The 16,087-nt window shown below is 39.2% G+C and overlaps 1 protein-coding gene across 1 annotated transcript in view; it reads right to left on the reverse strand.

Annotated features, from left to right (window-relative positions):
* Positions 1–14,771, reverse strand: part of LOC308254423 (long-chain fatty acid transport protein 6-like) — a 57,134-nt gene extending 42,363 nt beyond the window's left edge. Inside the window, exons 1-2 of the mRNA XM_080680513.1 lie at positions 13,420–14,771; positions 1,417–1,620 (exon numbers count right to left, since the gene is read on the reverse strand). Coding sequence (XP_080536639.1) covers positions 1,417–1,620; positions 13,420–13,900 — 685 coding nt within the window. The 5' untranslated portion in view covers positions 13,901–14,771. The remainder of the gene's footprint in view (positions 1–1,416; positions 1,621–13,419) is intronic.
* Between the last annotated feature and the right edge of the window lie 1,316 nt (positions 14,772–16,087).

The following is a 16,087-nucleotide window of genomic DNA, read 5'->3' on the forward strand; positions in this document are numbered from 1 at the left end:
GAAAATCAGTAGATGCTTTTTAGTATGTATCTATTTATGTGTCTAGTAAGATTCTATTTAGACAGATGGAGGTGTGTATATAAAGAAAGATACAAAAGTACTCAGTGTAGTTGGTTTGGTGAAGGGGACTCTAAAACTTCTAAAATTTTCACCTCTGTGCTAAATAATTTCAATACAAATAAATACCATACGAAAAAATAGCAATGTCTTTGCTTTCAGCCTGTTGTGCAAATGTATAAAACACGCTGGTTTTAATCCTGAAGAACAAAAGCTGTTCTCTTTGGGCTGGGGAGGAGGCTGCAGAGGAGGAGCAGTGGAGAAGATTGTTTTAAAGGCCAGAGTCACTTTCTATTTTTTCACAAGAAAACGGTCATAAAGATAAACCAGTTAATAATCTACTGCAGGAATTTTTCAAAGTTGATCATTTCTAGAATTTCACTGTCTCTTCCAGAGTCCAAGTCAGACTGAATTTATGCTGACAAGTTGGTACATACTAGCATTTTCCAGTTCATTTATGAAAGCTCGTAAACATAGTAAAAAATATAGTCTACTCTCTAACTTAAAAGAGATCATTGTTAGGTTCCAAATAGAAATAAAATAAAATAAATAAAATAAAATGTAGGAAAAGAAAGGAAGGAATGAAGAAAAGGGAGGGAAAGGAAAGAAGAAAAAAGTAAAAAAAGTATGCAATCGTAGTTTTGCTTCCAATACTACCTGTGCACAAGAAATTAGTAACAGAATATTTTTAATATGTCTCATTCAAACCCCCAGTCATCTTCGAACTAATTACAAAAGCTTCTTTAGCCTCTGAAATACCATTCAGTTTTTCCTAAGAATCAATTAAGTGTAACATTTCTTTTGAATTCTTAAGCAGTTTAATTATTATTATTATTTTTTGGTGTGTGCATGTTATTATTGTTTACCTAAAGAAGGGAGAGTTTAGTTACTTGATTCTGTTTTGTATTTTCTCTCAAACCTGCAATGCCTTCAAGACTTTCTGTTTGTCACATGTTCCAGTCATCCTTAGGAGAGTCAGCAGAGCCAGCTACAGGAGCTTAAATTGCAGTGACAGCTGAATTGTTTTAAGGATTTAACATTTTAAACAAGGACATATAAAACTGTTTTAAAGTAGACTAAGGGATTTTTTGATCTAGCAGGATGATTAGAAACTATTTAAATGAATCTCTCCATTTTGTATACCAGGAATCTAAGGAACAGAGAAGCTAGCAAAGATCTTGCCAAAGAAGCTGGTCAAGTCTTGGGACAGTCCTTGGCCCTTGGTGCTATCAAAAGTGAACGTGGTGACTTGCCAAGTTAAAGTTAGACCGAGTTAAAGTTAATGCCATTACTCATGCCAGAAATTTGCCCAACACTGTTGCTTTATTTTTGGGTATTAAGAAAAAAAATGAGTCATACCTGTTGTTCCAGAGGTGAAAATATAAAGAGACGGAGCCTTGAGGTTCGAGGCAACATGGTGGCTGCGTGGTATCGGCTTGTCAGATGCTGTACTCAGTTTTTCTGTGAGTGAAATTACGCCTCGTGGAACAGAATCTTTTACCGCCCAAACACTCATGTCTTCTGGGAGGCTGGGGAGGATTTCTTCTACAGCTTCAAGCAAATCTAAAAACCAAAGGATTAGGAATAGGTAAACAAAACAGAAATCTCAAACCATCCACCTTGGGTTTTCTTGGGCGTGTTGGAATAGAAATAAAATGTAAATACAATGCTAATTTCATTTTCATGTTGGATAAGTAACATCAAAGTCATTTTATTATTCTGTTTCAATGGGATCAACTGAAAGGTAAATCTAACCATCATTTAATTTAATCAGCACAAATAGGCCAATTCAAATTGAATTTTGAAGAAGCCATTATCCAGACTATGTTTTTTTTCCAATTAAAAGAAACGTATATATATATTTTTAGAAAGGGGACAAGATTTGGGGTTAGACAACCCTGGATTGGAACCCAGCCCCACTATTTACTGACTGGATGATTTTATTTTATTAATTTTTTATTGATTTTTTAGAGAAAGGAAGGGGAGAGAGAGAGAGACATCAATCAATTGCTGTCTGCACACGCTCTGACCAGGGATCGAACCCACAGCCTGGGTATGTGCCCTGACCGGGGGTTAGGCCCGCCACCTTTTGGTGTACAGGACAATGCTCCAACCAACTGAGCAACACCAGCCAGGGCTTAAATAAAACTATTTTTAAACTCTGCCTTAAATCTAAATTCAGGACACTGCATTAAACATTGTCCTTGAAATACAACTCAGTAGCTCCAGAAAACCATCTGCCTGTCACTGTTTAGTTCAACCACAATGAAATACATTTGGGAGAACCCCTTGATCGCTATGGAATCACAAGATCATTATGAGTTGGAGACCATGTCAGAGCCCAAAGTTAAATGAGGAGATTTAGAGATGTAAAACATGCCCTGGTCAGAATGCTCCAGTGCATGCAAATATGGACCTTCCACCCAAGCAATTATATTTATTCCAATGTTTTGGGGTTTTTTAAACATATATTTTTATTGATTTCAGAGAGGAAGGGGGAGCAGAGAGAGATGGAAACATCAATGATGAGAGAGAATCATTGATTGGCTGCCTCCTGCACCCTGCTACTGAGGATCGAGCCCACAACTGAGCCCTTGACCAGAATCGGACCTGGGACCCTTCAGTCCGCTGGCTAATGCTCTATCCACTGAGCCAATCCGGCTAGGGCTATTCCAATGTTTTAACAAAACTTTAAAAATAATCACAAGACATATTCTGGTTTGAAGCTGAATCAGGGTCCTGCATTAAACATTTTCCTGAAAATGTGAATCACTATCCAATTATATAAAAAAGCCATCGGTCAGCCACTGTTTAGTTCTACTATAATAAAAGACATTTGCGAAAAACTCATGATTTCCTTCCTCAAAATCTGTAACCCAGATTGATCCCAAAGAGGCAGCAACAGAAATATGTCAAATGGGACAAGGCAGTTCACAAATAAAATCTACAAGAAAATGAGGGAAACACAGAAAACGGTAAGGAGTTGATATGTCATAGGTGGTAGGCAGATTGGGCTTTGAAATTTTTGTTTTTTTGTCTCCTGAGGGTATTTTCCCCATTGCTTTTCAGAGAGAGTAGAAGGGAGGGAGAGAGGAGGAGGAGGAGGAGGAGGAGGAGGAGGAGAGAGGGAGAGGGAGAGAGAGAGCAAGAGAGAGAGAGAGAGAAACACTGATGTGAGAGAGACACATGGACTGGTAGCCTCCCGCATGTGCCCCACTATATATTCTTTTTTCTTTACTTAGAACAGTGGTTCTCAACCTTTCTAATGCCTCGACCCTTTAATACAGTTCCTCATGTTGTGGTGACTCCCAACCATAAAATTATTTTCGTTGTTACTTCATAACTGTAATTTTGCTACTGTTATGAATCGTAATGTAAATATCTGTGTTTTCCAATGGTCTTAGGCTCTACAGCAGCGGTTCTCAACCTGTGGGTCACGAGAACTGCTAGCAGGGTCGCCTAAGACCATTGGAAAACACAGATATTTACATTACGATTCATAACAGTAGCAAAATTACAGTTATGAAGTAGCAACAAAAATAATTTTATGGTTGGGGATCACCACAACATGAGAAACTGTATTAAAGGGTCGAGGCTTTAGAAAGGTTGAGAACCACTGACTTAGAATAAACAGGAAATGTTGCAATGCTTGTATATAATTTGAAAAAGTATACATAATTACATTTTTGGATATATATAATATATATATATATATATATCAATAATAATAATCTCTTTCATTTTAAAGCAGTTTATACATTTCATTGTTTTCCCATATATTATCTATGTGATTCTCACCTCAGCCATATCCTCATTTTAAAGATGAGGAAGGCATAGTTACAGGGGGCAAGTAATCTCCTCTAGCTCAGACCTCTAGGAGAGGCTGTGTGGGGATGGAGCCCAGGTTTTCTGATGCTAAATCATAAAAGCTTGTTGGGTGCACGTTTGTCCTCCTTTCTGCTCCTTTTTATTTCCTCATCTCCATCTTTTCCCTTCCTCTCCCCTTTCCTTACTACCGCCCTCACACTGTTCCTTTTCCTCCCTACTCTCTCACCTTCCATCTGTCCATCTGCTTTCTTTCAGCACCTTTTACACCTCAGCTATGCTATGATTCACAGCAAAGCAATGCAATGGTAAAATTTTATTAGCCAATTTACAAATAGATATTTGTGTGGCTTTGGGGAATAGGCCAAGCACAGTAATGTAACCTCTTTGAGCTGAGAAAGTTTGTTTTGTTCACTGATACAGTCTCAGAATTTAGCACAAAGGAGATGCTCAATAAATATTCGTTGCCTGGATGAGTGAAAGAACTAACAAAAAACTCTGAGGTACAGATGAGCACTCAGTAACATTTTTACTTAAAAATTTTTGCCAATAAATTGTCCCTCTACTGTGTATTTGGTAACTGATTTTGAGAATAGATGTATCAATGGAATGCCTTTGTTATTTTATATCAATGTTGCTAAGTGCTAGAAGCATGACACCCCAAAACCACAGTGTTTTAGACACACTAAGCATCCAGAACCCAGGTACATGCCCTTGACCGGGAATCGAACCTGAGACTCTTTGGTCCCAGGGTCGATACTCTAACCACAGACCCACACTGGCCAGGGCAGGACTTGAAATTTTTAAAATGTTTATATCTATAACAAATTCACACAAAAGAAACTGTGAGAGTCCAGAGAAAGTATCCAGTTCTAGTGAGCATACACAGGAAGCTGCCACATACAGATTGCTCTGCTAAGACAGAGAAGTGAAATATCACAAGGAATGCTGGGGGAAGAACAAGTCCCAAATAAAAGAAAAAGCAAGACAAGCAGTAATCTAGACTTCGTATTTTCCTTTAACTTTTAGTACTAAATTTTGTTTTAGTCACTCTCTCTGGCACTTAGCCCTGTGTAAGTACAAGTCTCTGAACGGACTCATTTCATTATCTTAATTTCAAATCTCTCACCTGGAATTGTAAATTAGCAGCATACACTTCTATATGTTCTGAATGACATGTCTATATAAATTGGCAAAATAAGTGCAAATTGAGTTACACTATGATTCATTTAAATTATGGCCCCAAATCTTCTTTGGAATTATTGTCTAAAGAAATAGTGAGCATTTTACAAAGAGTAATGACTTTTACAGGAAAAAGGAAGCAAGCAGGTTCCTAAGACTCTGAGGAGATACAATTTTAACTTCCTTCATACGTTAAAAGTAAATTAACCTAGCTGAGCCTTTTAGAATTTTCAAGTAGAATTTTATCTAACAAAAGCATTTCTGCAATAGTGGTAGGAAATGTGGGTGAAAATAGTGAAGATTGAAATAAAAAAGTGAAATATTATGTAGGTGATAAAAGAATTATTATTTACTTACCACTGTCAATCTTTTATAGTAAGAAGAAAAGTTTTAGTGTTATTTGGAAATTAAGTTCTGAATATTAGGTCTTGACAAAAAGTAGCAGTTTAAAAAATACTTCAAGGAAACTTGGCTGTGTTTCATGAAGATTTACTCTTTAGGGAAGTGTACTGCCATTGAAATCTCTACAACTGCACGCGCCTCAAAAGAATGACGGGTGCTCTCCTCCATGCTTTGGCTGATTGCCCCTGGCCACATACACCACAGGGGCTGCATACTGGTGGATATCTGATCAGAGAACTGACCTCTGCTCCTGGGATTCACTGTACGTGCAGGTCTTGAAAGTAAACTACCATAAGAAAATGAGATAGCTGAGACATTTAACAAAGTCTACATTGCAGGAGAAGGCTCAATCTCTCTTTGAAAAGCAATAGGGTCTTCCATTGTTTCTCGCATTGTAAGGCACTATGTTAGGTGGGGTTGCAGCACAAAACCAGGTCTCTCCTTACAATCCACTAGTACTTTTTGCACAAATTAATTTCTTGTTTCTACGTTATTATTATATATCTTATTCAAATTTATGAGGCTATACAATCAGTGAGTTACTCATACTGTATTAAAAACTCTTCAAATTACCCTAGTCTACATAAAACAAGCTAATATTTTTAAAGGTATTGCTTGTAGCTCTTAACACATTGCCAAACATTTCAACTTTAAAACTTTATGCATTAATAAAACTAATAGGATACTCAATTACAAATGGTCAACTTGAGTTTTCCATTATTGCAAAGCAATATTCACACAGAATCCACAGTGAAATTAGAATTTCACCACATACTTATAACTACCATCCTATTAGTTAGAGCAACACTTTAGGTTTTCCATGGAATGCATGAGCAGGCTACAGTTTCTAAGAAAACTGACCCATAAGTAAGCAAAAGCAGTTCATATAGTGATGTAGATACTAATACCTCACATCAGGCCTGAAACTCATTTCATCATAAATAATGTGTCAGCTATTTTTATGAATATGAGTTTATTAACAATCATCATAATCCCAGGAAGTGCACAAAGCACGTCTTTCAATTGTGATTACACACTGTTCCTTGAAACAATTTTATTAACCGCCCTGAATACATGCACATAGATTTGTAAGTTTGGTTATGTGTTTTCCTCTCAGCTGTTCCCACATCTTTTGGGGAACAGGCAGGCAAAAGTGTACAAGAAAAGAAAAAGTAAAACACTTTGTTTGATATTATTTATAATACATTGATTGCCAATGAATAATCATTACTCAAATGGGAGCACAATGACATAATGTGCCTGGTTTACCATTTTTCAATGACAAAATAGTGAAAATTAGAAAAGGAAATCCATAAAAAAATCTCTCTAGACACAATTAGATTAATTAGTACATAAATTATATCTTTTTAAAAAGGCAATTCCAAGATGGCATTTTTTAAGATTCAGATCCCAACAGGGCTACTTGCCACAAGCCTTTTGGTAATAAATGAAAGAATCCCCCTCTTCTTGGCCAGAGAATAGATAACCATCTAGCTCCTAACCTGTGTCTGAGAGCATTCCAGCCCTAGTCTCTGAGGGCTGGGAAGCAGATATGACTACACTGTTACTAGGGAGGACGGAACTGGCTTAAAACCAGTTTTCTGGATCATGTGACATGTGCCTGGATCTCCCTTCATACAGCCTTCTGCCCACAGCAAATCCCATACTAGGAGACTCGGGAGCAAAGACTTTGCATATATGTCTCTGCCACTATGCAATTAAAAATAATTATGGTAACCATTTACTGAATATATACTATGGTTCAGGCACTCTGTTGTGTCCTTTATATTTAAGTCACATAAGACCCAATGATATTCATTGGTCATCAGCAATGTGTTAGCAGTCAGTCAATGGCAGAGTTAGGATTCAAGCCCATGTTTGTCTGAGTCCAAGATGTGTATTTCTCCCATTTAGCCTTACAGCTGTCTGAGGAAACACAGCCTCCCTTTAAATTGTTTTTGCTCCTGCCCGTACTCAAGCATCATGCCCTTACAGTAAATACAAGGCCAGCAGATATTGCAAATAAGAACATCAGGTCAAGTGTGTCTATGGTCAGTAAAGAATAAATGGTGCATCATCAGTTCTTAGAACATGGCCTTTGCCAGCTTGTGAACCATGAAGCCACTTAAACTTCCTATCAAAGTCAGTTGTGTTCTTTTGGAATGGCGGTAATTCTTGACCTAGCTGAATCTAAAATAGAAAAAAAAGGCAAAACAATGATTCATTCTACTAAGTATAAGAAAAAGTATAGAAATTCCCTGAAAATGAAAATAGATTTATGTCAGGATATCATAGTACATGGATAAAAAAAAATAAAAGTTCACACAGGCCATTTTATCTATCTGAATATATATATTACTCTCTACAAAATTTAAAGAGTCTATTTTTCCTCTAACTCATCCTCTTGGTCTTTAAAAACTGGTGACTTTATGGTTAAAAGTCATTTGGAGAATTACAATGGCTCGATTGTTAACTGGAACATTTGTCCTGCACATTCTGAATGCAACAGTTCACAAAAACTAAAGGGCAGGGCTTCGTGCATTATTTTAAGTTTATTGAGTTGACACAGGATTTTTACTTCTTGTGAACAAAATCCAAAACCCTTTTAACATGTAAAGACACAAAATACTATTGAATCTAAAGTAAAAGACTTCAGGGTAATATGAACATAATTTCTTAGTTACATATAATTATAATGACTTAATATGTGGTATATTGACAAAGGAGAGACAAATATATATACCTGCAAGTACACCTGAAATCTTGTGGATGCTTAGTGTGTCTAAAACACTGTACTTTTAGCACTTAGCAACACTGATATAAAATAATACAACAAAGAATTCCATTGATATATCTATTCTCAAAATCAGTTACCAAACAGACAGTAGAGGAACAATTTATTGGCAAAAATTTGTAAGTAAATAAGTTACTGAATGCTCATATGTACCGCAAAGCTTTTTGTTAGTTCTTTCACTCATCCAGGCAACGGATATTTATTGAGCATCTCCTTTGTGCTAAATTCTGAGACTGTATCAGTGAACAAAACAAACTTTCTCACTGAAAGTATTTCTATAAATACTTTCTCAGCTCAAAGAGGTTACATTACCGTGCTTGGCCTATTCCCCAAAGACACACAAATATCTATTTGTAAATTGGCTAATAAAATTTTACCATTGCATTGCTTTGCTGTGAATCATAGCATAGCTGAGGTGTAAAAGGTGCTGAAAGAAAGCAGATGGACAGATGGAAGGTGAGGGGGTGGCGGAGGGGGAAGGAACAGTGTGAGGGCGGTAGTAAGGAAAGGGGAGAGGAAGGGAAAAGATGGAGATGAGGAAATAAAAAGGAGCAGAAAGGAGGACAAACATGCACCCAACAAGCTTTTATGATTTAGCATCAGAAAACCTGGGCTCCATCCCCACACTGCCTCTCCTAGAGGTCTGAGCTAGAGGAGATTACTTGCCCCCTGTAACTATGCCTTCCTCATCTTTAAAATGAGGATATGGCTGAGGTGAGAATCACATAGATAATATATGGGAAAACACTGAAATTTATAAACTGCTTTAAAATGAAAGAGATTGTTATTATCATTGTTGCTAAGTATATTAAAGAATATAATTACATATACTTTTTCAAGTGATATACAAGCATTGCAGCATTTCCTGTTTGTTCTAAATAAAGAAAAAAGAATATATAGGTAGATGACAACCTTGGCAGCGGGCATTACTAGCAATAATAATCAGAGTTGAAATATTGGGGGAAAGGAGTAGGTTTAATCTAAGATTATTTAATTTTTTCTAAATACTGAAATTTTGCAATGAAATTTAAAATGCTACTTGACACATCTTCTAAACCAAATTACACAGATATAAAACTTTTTTTGCAAGTATTTTTTAAAAAATATATTTTATTGATTTTTTACAGAGAGAAAGGGAGAGGGATAGAAAGCTAGAAACATCAATGAGAGAGAAACATCGTTCAGCTGCCTCCTGCACACCCCCTACTGGGGATGTGCCCGCAAACAAGGTACATGCCCTTGGCTGGAATCACACCCGGGACTCTTCAGTCTGCAGGCCGACACTCTATCCACTGAGCCAAACTGGTCAGAGCTTTGCAAGTATTTTTGAGTCTTCTATGAAAAGAAAGGAATTCTAATTTTATAAACATTTGATTGTTTTCTAGTTATCTGTGTATTAAAAACCTGATGTCTTAATATTTGCAACTTTTGCTTTACTAATTTTACATAAATGGAATGCATATATTTTTCATAGCTATATCCTAAGGGGATTGACAGCCATAGAAACCTCTGGACTATACAGACAGCAGATCTTACATTGGAGAGCAGGTTTTGCGTATTTGCTCTGAAACTTACTAAGTTGTGTCATCTTAGTCACCTAGGTGAATTTCTTTCCCTCTCCAAAATATACTTCTGCATCTGCCTCACAGAATCACTGGGAGTGCCTTTTACAGAATCAGCCTCGAGTAAATGCCAACAGTTGATATTTTTGTTAATGATAATAATAACAAAAGTAAATACATTTTCAGAATTTAGCACAAACAGAGGCTCAACAAATATTCATTGCCTGGATGAATGAAAGACCTAACAAAGAACTTTGAGGTACATATGAACATTCAGTAACTTTTTCACTTACAATTTTTGTTAATAAATTGTCCCTCTGCTGTCTATTTGGTAACTGAACAAGCTTTTTCCTTTGGCTTGTTCCTGGAGACAGAATTACTAGACACCTGCCATGACTGAAACTTTACCTATCACCATGAACATTACCTGGCCTGTCGGTAAAACCTTTTTGAAACTAGTTCTATAATACTAAAAAATAAAACTTTGCTAAGACATGTCAAAGTAAAGTGTTTAAGGTCCTATTCCAAACAAATTCCTTCCTAGTTTTCTTATAGCTAACACCAAATTAGGTTGTAGCAGCAAAATCCAAATGAGATCCCTTATCAAAAGCTTGGATGACTCCATAATAATAACAGCAATTATTCAGTTCACTGAGGATCTAGTTAGTACATACCAGGCACTCAGCTATCCACGTTACAAAAATTATGTCATTTACTTTTCAGAATAACACTGTGAAGTAGATAGTATTATCACCATCAACTAAGCAAATGAGCCCAGGGCAGCTAATCTTTTTTTTTAAAATATATTTTTATTGATTTCAGAGAGGAAGGAAGAGGGAGAGAGAGACAGAAACATCAATGATGAGAGAGAATCATTGATCGGCTGCCTCCTGCACGCCCCCTACAGGGGACCAGGCCCGCAATACAGGTATGTGCCCTTGACCGAAATGGAACCCAGGACCTTTCAGTCCACAGGCCGTCGCTCTATCCACTGAGCCAATCCGGCTAGGGCCAGGGCAGCTAATCTCATCTTTGCTCACACAGCTAAGAAGTGACAGACCATAAATGAAATCCAAGTCTGGCTTATCTCAGTCTAAACCACTTGATTGGTCTTTCTACCTCCATATACTTACTCTCCCTGGAGATATAATGACTTAACTGTTCATCTCAATCAGAAATATCCAATGATAATCTAAGACTGCTGAAATTTATTCTAAAATCTATATGTATACATTGTTCACTGATTACACTCAAGATGCCAAGAATACAGTATTTTTAGGGTAAAAGTTTCAAATACAGAAAGTGACTGTAACCTAAGCTATGTCTTAAAAAAACATTGTGTAACTAATCAAAATAGAATTGTCCCATCTTTGAAAAACTTGTAATTTATATATTTTGAAGGTATGCTAAAAAGAACTGTTAGTAAGATTTAAGGTTGATTTCTCCAGCTACCTTCTTATTGAACAAATTGACTAAATGGTTCTTTCTTAAAACCCCAGCATCCCAAAGTGGCTTTGATATCTAAAAAATAAAATCAGCCGAGACCGGTTTGGCTCAGTGGATAGAGCGTCAGCCTGCGGACTGAAGGGTCCCAGGTTCGATTCCGGTCAAGGGCACGTACCTTGGTTGCGGGCACATCCCCAGTGGGAGGTGTGCAGGAGGCAGCTGATCGGTGTTTCTCTCTCATCGATGTTTCTAACTCTCTATCCCTCTCCCTTCCTCTCTGTAAAATATCAATAAAATATATATTTAAAAAAAATAAAATAAAAAATAAAATCAGTTATTGGCAAGCAAAAGAAAAGCAGGCACATGTAAAACTGAAAAATTAATTGGTCCTAATTAAGCAACAACCCAGTCAACAGCAAAGCTTGAATACTCTACTTGAGAGGTAACCAGGCCTATGCATGTTAAAAGGCCCTCAGGAGATGCTATGAGATATTTCTCAGGTTGGCCTTAACATCATGGCTTCATAAATCTTTTCAGAGATACTGTTTTGCTTTTCTAAAGAGAATTTATGGCTTTATCAATTTTTAGCATAATTTGAGGTTTAGATTTGCTCCAGAACCTGCAATCTAGATTAGAATGATACATAATATGGGAAGTGGAATACATCAGAGTATATCCAGAAATGAACTGTGATTTCTTTTTCCTGCTGCACTCCCATTATCAGTTGTCCCTGCACAAGTGGTAAACGTTGTTTCACCATGTTATCAAAATTGTGTGACTCATTTATACTACTTACTGCTACAGTTCAGAGAATAATATCATTTTTCATAGTTTGATTTTTCTTTATCATGCAACCCATCTTTAATAATTAGGCATTCAACCAAGACCTTTCTTCTTAGATCAGTGTCAACATGTACCGGTATACCCAAAGCCTGAATCCAAAGGGAGGGGAAAGAAGGTTAGAACTTACTGAAAGCAAGCAAGCAAGCAAGCAAGCTGTGGTACATTTACACAATGGAATACAATTCGGTTGTTAAAAAGAGGGAGATCTAACCCTTTGCGACAGCATGGATGGACCTGGAGAAAATGATAAGCTAAGTGAAATAAACCCAAGAAAGACAAGTACCATATGATTTCACTCATATGTGGAATCTAATGAACAAAATAAAGTAACAAATAGAAAAAGACTCATAGATAAAGAACAAACTGACAGCTGTCAGAGGGCAGGGAAACTTCCGGGCTGGATGAAAAGGTTAAGGGGTTAAACAAACAAACAAAAAACTCACAGTCACCAATAATAGTACAATTATTAACAGAGGAAAAGAGAGGTGGGGGAGGTGGAAGAGCATAAAGGGGTGGAGAAATAAATGGTGATGGGAGGAAACTTGATTTGGGGTGGTGAACACATAATACAATATACAGATGATGTATTATAGACTTGTACACCTGAAATCTATATAATTTTATTAACCAATGTTGCCTCAATAAATTCAATAAAAAAATTGTGCTTGCTATTTTTCTAAAAAAAAAGAAAAAGAAATGATATACAGATGGGGGCAGGGGAAGAGAGAAAGAGGTCTTAGAGTCTGCCAAGAACCCGCCCACTAGCTGGGAGGTGGGTGCCCAACCTTGCTAGGCAAATCCTAGCTTGCAGGCCGTGCAAAATAAGAGTAGACATGAAGATAGGAATTCATGCACCTCAGATTAAAAATATTTGTTCTGCGAATATAGTTAACCTTGACAATGTTACTATTAGAGACAGGTAGGTATTCCACAATGAAATCAAGATACCTTTACTACTCATCAAATACATTTTTCAGATCTGATCAAATCTAGAACTGACTGAGTTCTAAGTCTCTGTGCTTTTGTACTCAATGAATCTATACTAAATAGCAGTAAAATTGCCCTCTTCTCAAAATAGAAGCAGAGATTTCATAAGTTTTCCAAAACTGTCTTGTTATTTACTAATCTACAACAGAGTAAGTGGGAGACGAAGGCATTAAACCACCAGAGGTAGAATTGTAAAATTCTTTTGTAACATGCAAACTTCATCACACACCCAAAGTATTAGTTGTGCACTGTTCTAACAAAAAAAGGGGGATGGCGTAGAGAACAGGGAGGGCTGACATTCTGCAGCAGAGGACACCCTACCTGCGCCCACCACCAGGGCCCGAGGCTCACAGCTGCGGATGCAATGCAGGAGGGAGTTGGACCGAATGTTGGAGTTGAGGAAGGCCACCACGCAGCCCAGCTTGGCCAGGCCAAACCACACGTGGACAAAGTCGGGCTCATTGCTCATCAGCAGAGCCACAGTGTCCCCCTTTTCCAGCCTGGAATGGTTCAGGAAGACGTGGGCCACTCTGCTGCTCCTTTTGTCCACATCCTCATAGGTATAGATGTCTCCCTCATACACGATGAAGGGTTTCTGGGGCTGCTTCCTGGCATGGCTCAAAAATATATCCAGGACAGTGACCAGCTCCCCTTTCCGACGGTACAGCTCTATCCGAATTCCACAGCGTATCACCTTCAGCAGGAACCAGAAGTCCTTCCAGAAGTAAGGGAACAGGAGTTTCTGCAGGAAGTGCAGTAAGACTATTCCCGCTCCTAGTCCTGATACCCACGGCAGGAGCATGGGGGCCACAGGGCCAGGAGGCCGCTCTGATCCCAGTCCTGACAGTGTCCTTCTCTTCCAGGCCAGTCCTCAGCGCTCAGGACTGGTACCTGCAGTTCTCACCAGCCTTTGAGGGGTGGGGGCGGGCGTGGAGCTTCTGAAACAGAGAAGTTTGCAAAGAGAAGCTTGCACAGAGGGGATACCCGGAATAAGGCTTGAGACACCTGGTGGCTGGGTAGAGAGCGCTGGATTCAGGCGAAATTAACGCAGGCAGCCACCAGGGGCCTCGGAGTCTAGGAGTCCAACCCCGCCCCCTCGCCTTGGCAGCCCGGCGGCGGTTCTCCCGCACGTTCCAGCCCGCTCCTCCTGCGGCTGACCCTGAGCAAGCCCCACCTCAGGAGAGGGGAGTCCAGGAGCCAATGCTCTCCTCGGAGTAGTTCTTCCAGCGACTGCGACTTGGAGGCTGAATTGGAACCTGGAGAAACTGGGGTGGCGACAGCTGAGAAATCAGAGGCTTCTGTCCAGACACGTCAGAATCCGAGGAGGGTTTCGGGACCGCGCCACCGTCCCGCCTGTGACCCCAAGGCCCATGGGATCCCGGCTCTGGAGCGCCTCCTTTGCTGCGCTCAGAACTCCCCTCGGACGCACCGGGTCTGGGCGACCTGCTCCGAAGTCAGTGCTGCTGGAAGGAGGTGTCTCTGTTCCCGGCCGCAGCTCCCCTCCCAGTAACCTTGGGGGCTGGTTTATTTCTGCTCTGAACTGCGGTGGGGGTGTCGTCCGCCTGCCTCCCGCCTCCTGGCTCCGGGCCAACCCCAGCTCCTCCTTGCCTCCGGGCTGGCAGGGAACAGGACAGTCCCATGGAGGGCAGGGCAGGGATGCCAGAGGACTTGACAAAGGATCGAGGAGAACCAGGCTGCTGGGGGACAATTACAGAAAACAAAAAGAGAGGGAGGAAGAGAGGGATGAGGGAGGGAGGGAGGGAGGGAGGAAGGGAGGGGAGAGAGAAAGAGAGAGAGAGAGAGAGAGAGAGAGAGAGAGAGAGAGAGAGAGAGAGAGAGAGATATGAATGGGGCAGTCAAGGAATATTTGAATTCTTTGTTCATAAACCACCACAAAGTTGGTTTGTTCTACAAAACGTATTTCTGAAAACATATTAATAGGTTGGTATTGACATTTATTTTGGAATTCAATGCTTACAGTGCCCTAGACAGTGCTTTTCACAAAAATTCCAAATTGATGTGGTAGCTTCAGTCCATATGGACATCATATTTTTTAAAATGTATAAAATACTGACTATTCTCTGTCCTTAAAAATAAGATAACACTTTAAAGTTAGATCATTTAAAAAATTCTCAGACTTCAAACTAAGGATTCAAAAAGGGGCAGAAGGAGGTGGAGAGGGAACAGGTCATTGCAAAGAATAACAGCAAAATGTTGTACAATGATGAAATTTTACTGAAGACAAAAAAACAGAGGCATTTAATTATACACTGTTTTCCTTGCAGACACTCATCCCAGCTCTCTGCTTTTAAGATTAATTGTGCCTATTGAAATGATGAAGCACTGTCTCACATTATCAGCTTCTGCTTCTTCTGTCTTATGTTTTGCAACTGGGTTCTAGCTAACCTCAGATTTTCTAATAAAGGAAGAGCTGGTAACTCCAAAGACAGATGTCTGAAAGTGATTTCTTACAGTCACAATGAAGAGCCCACAAGACACTCTTCAAGCCCTTTTGTGTAGATGAAGAAAACACTTTCTAAATTTGCAATTCAGAAAGATCTTTTCAGTTAAAAGAAAAGTGATAGCATCAAGTAGTTCACAGATACAGCTTGAAAAGCATATTTGAAGTTCTCTCCTTTTCACTCCTAGGCCTAGTCTTGTGGCAAGGACCATAGGCCAGATATAGAAGGTCACCAGGAAGAAAGCCCCAGGTGCTTAGCAACTGGCAAAACTAGGAAAACAAGGACTGTGCCTTGTTTTCTTCCCCTAGCATATTGCTGGTCATGTGGTTCTGTTCCTCCCCTGACCTTTTTTCTCTAGGCATGTTCCTAGTCATGTAGTAGACCCGCCTAGAGGGGGAACAAGGGGTCCAGAGAATAGCCCTTAAGCATTAAGCTCCCCGAACAATGAGGTTCTAACCCGCATCGAATACATCTAGGCCTCAGTTGTGTTTCAGCTCTAGGCCCAGATAAGCAGCAAAACCAGACAA

The sequence above is a fragment of the Plecotus auritus genome (genome assembly GCF_963455305.1).
Source record: "Plecotus auritus genome assembly, chromosome: 7".
Classification (NCBI taxonomy): domain Eukaryota; kingdom Metazoa; phylum Chordata; class Mammalia; order Chiroptera; family Vespertilionidae; genus Plecotus; species Plecotus auritus.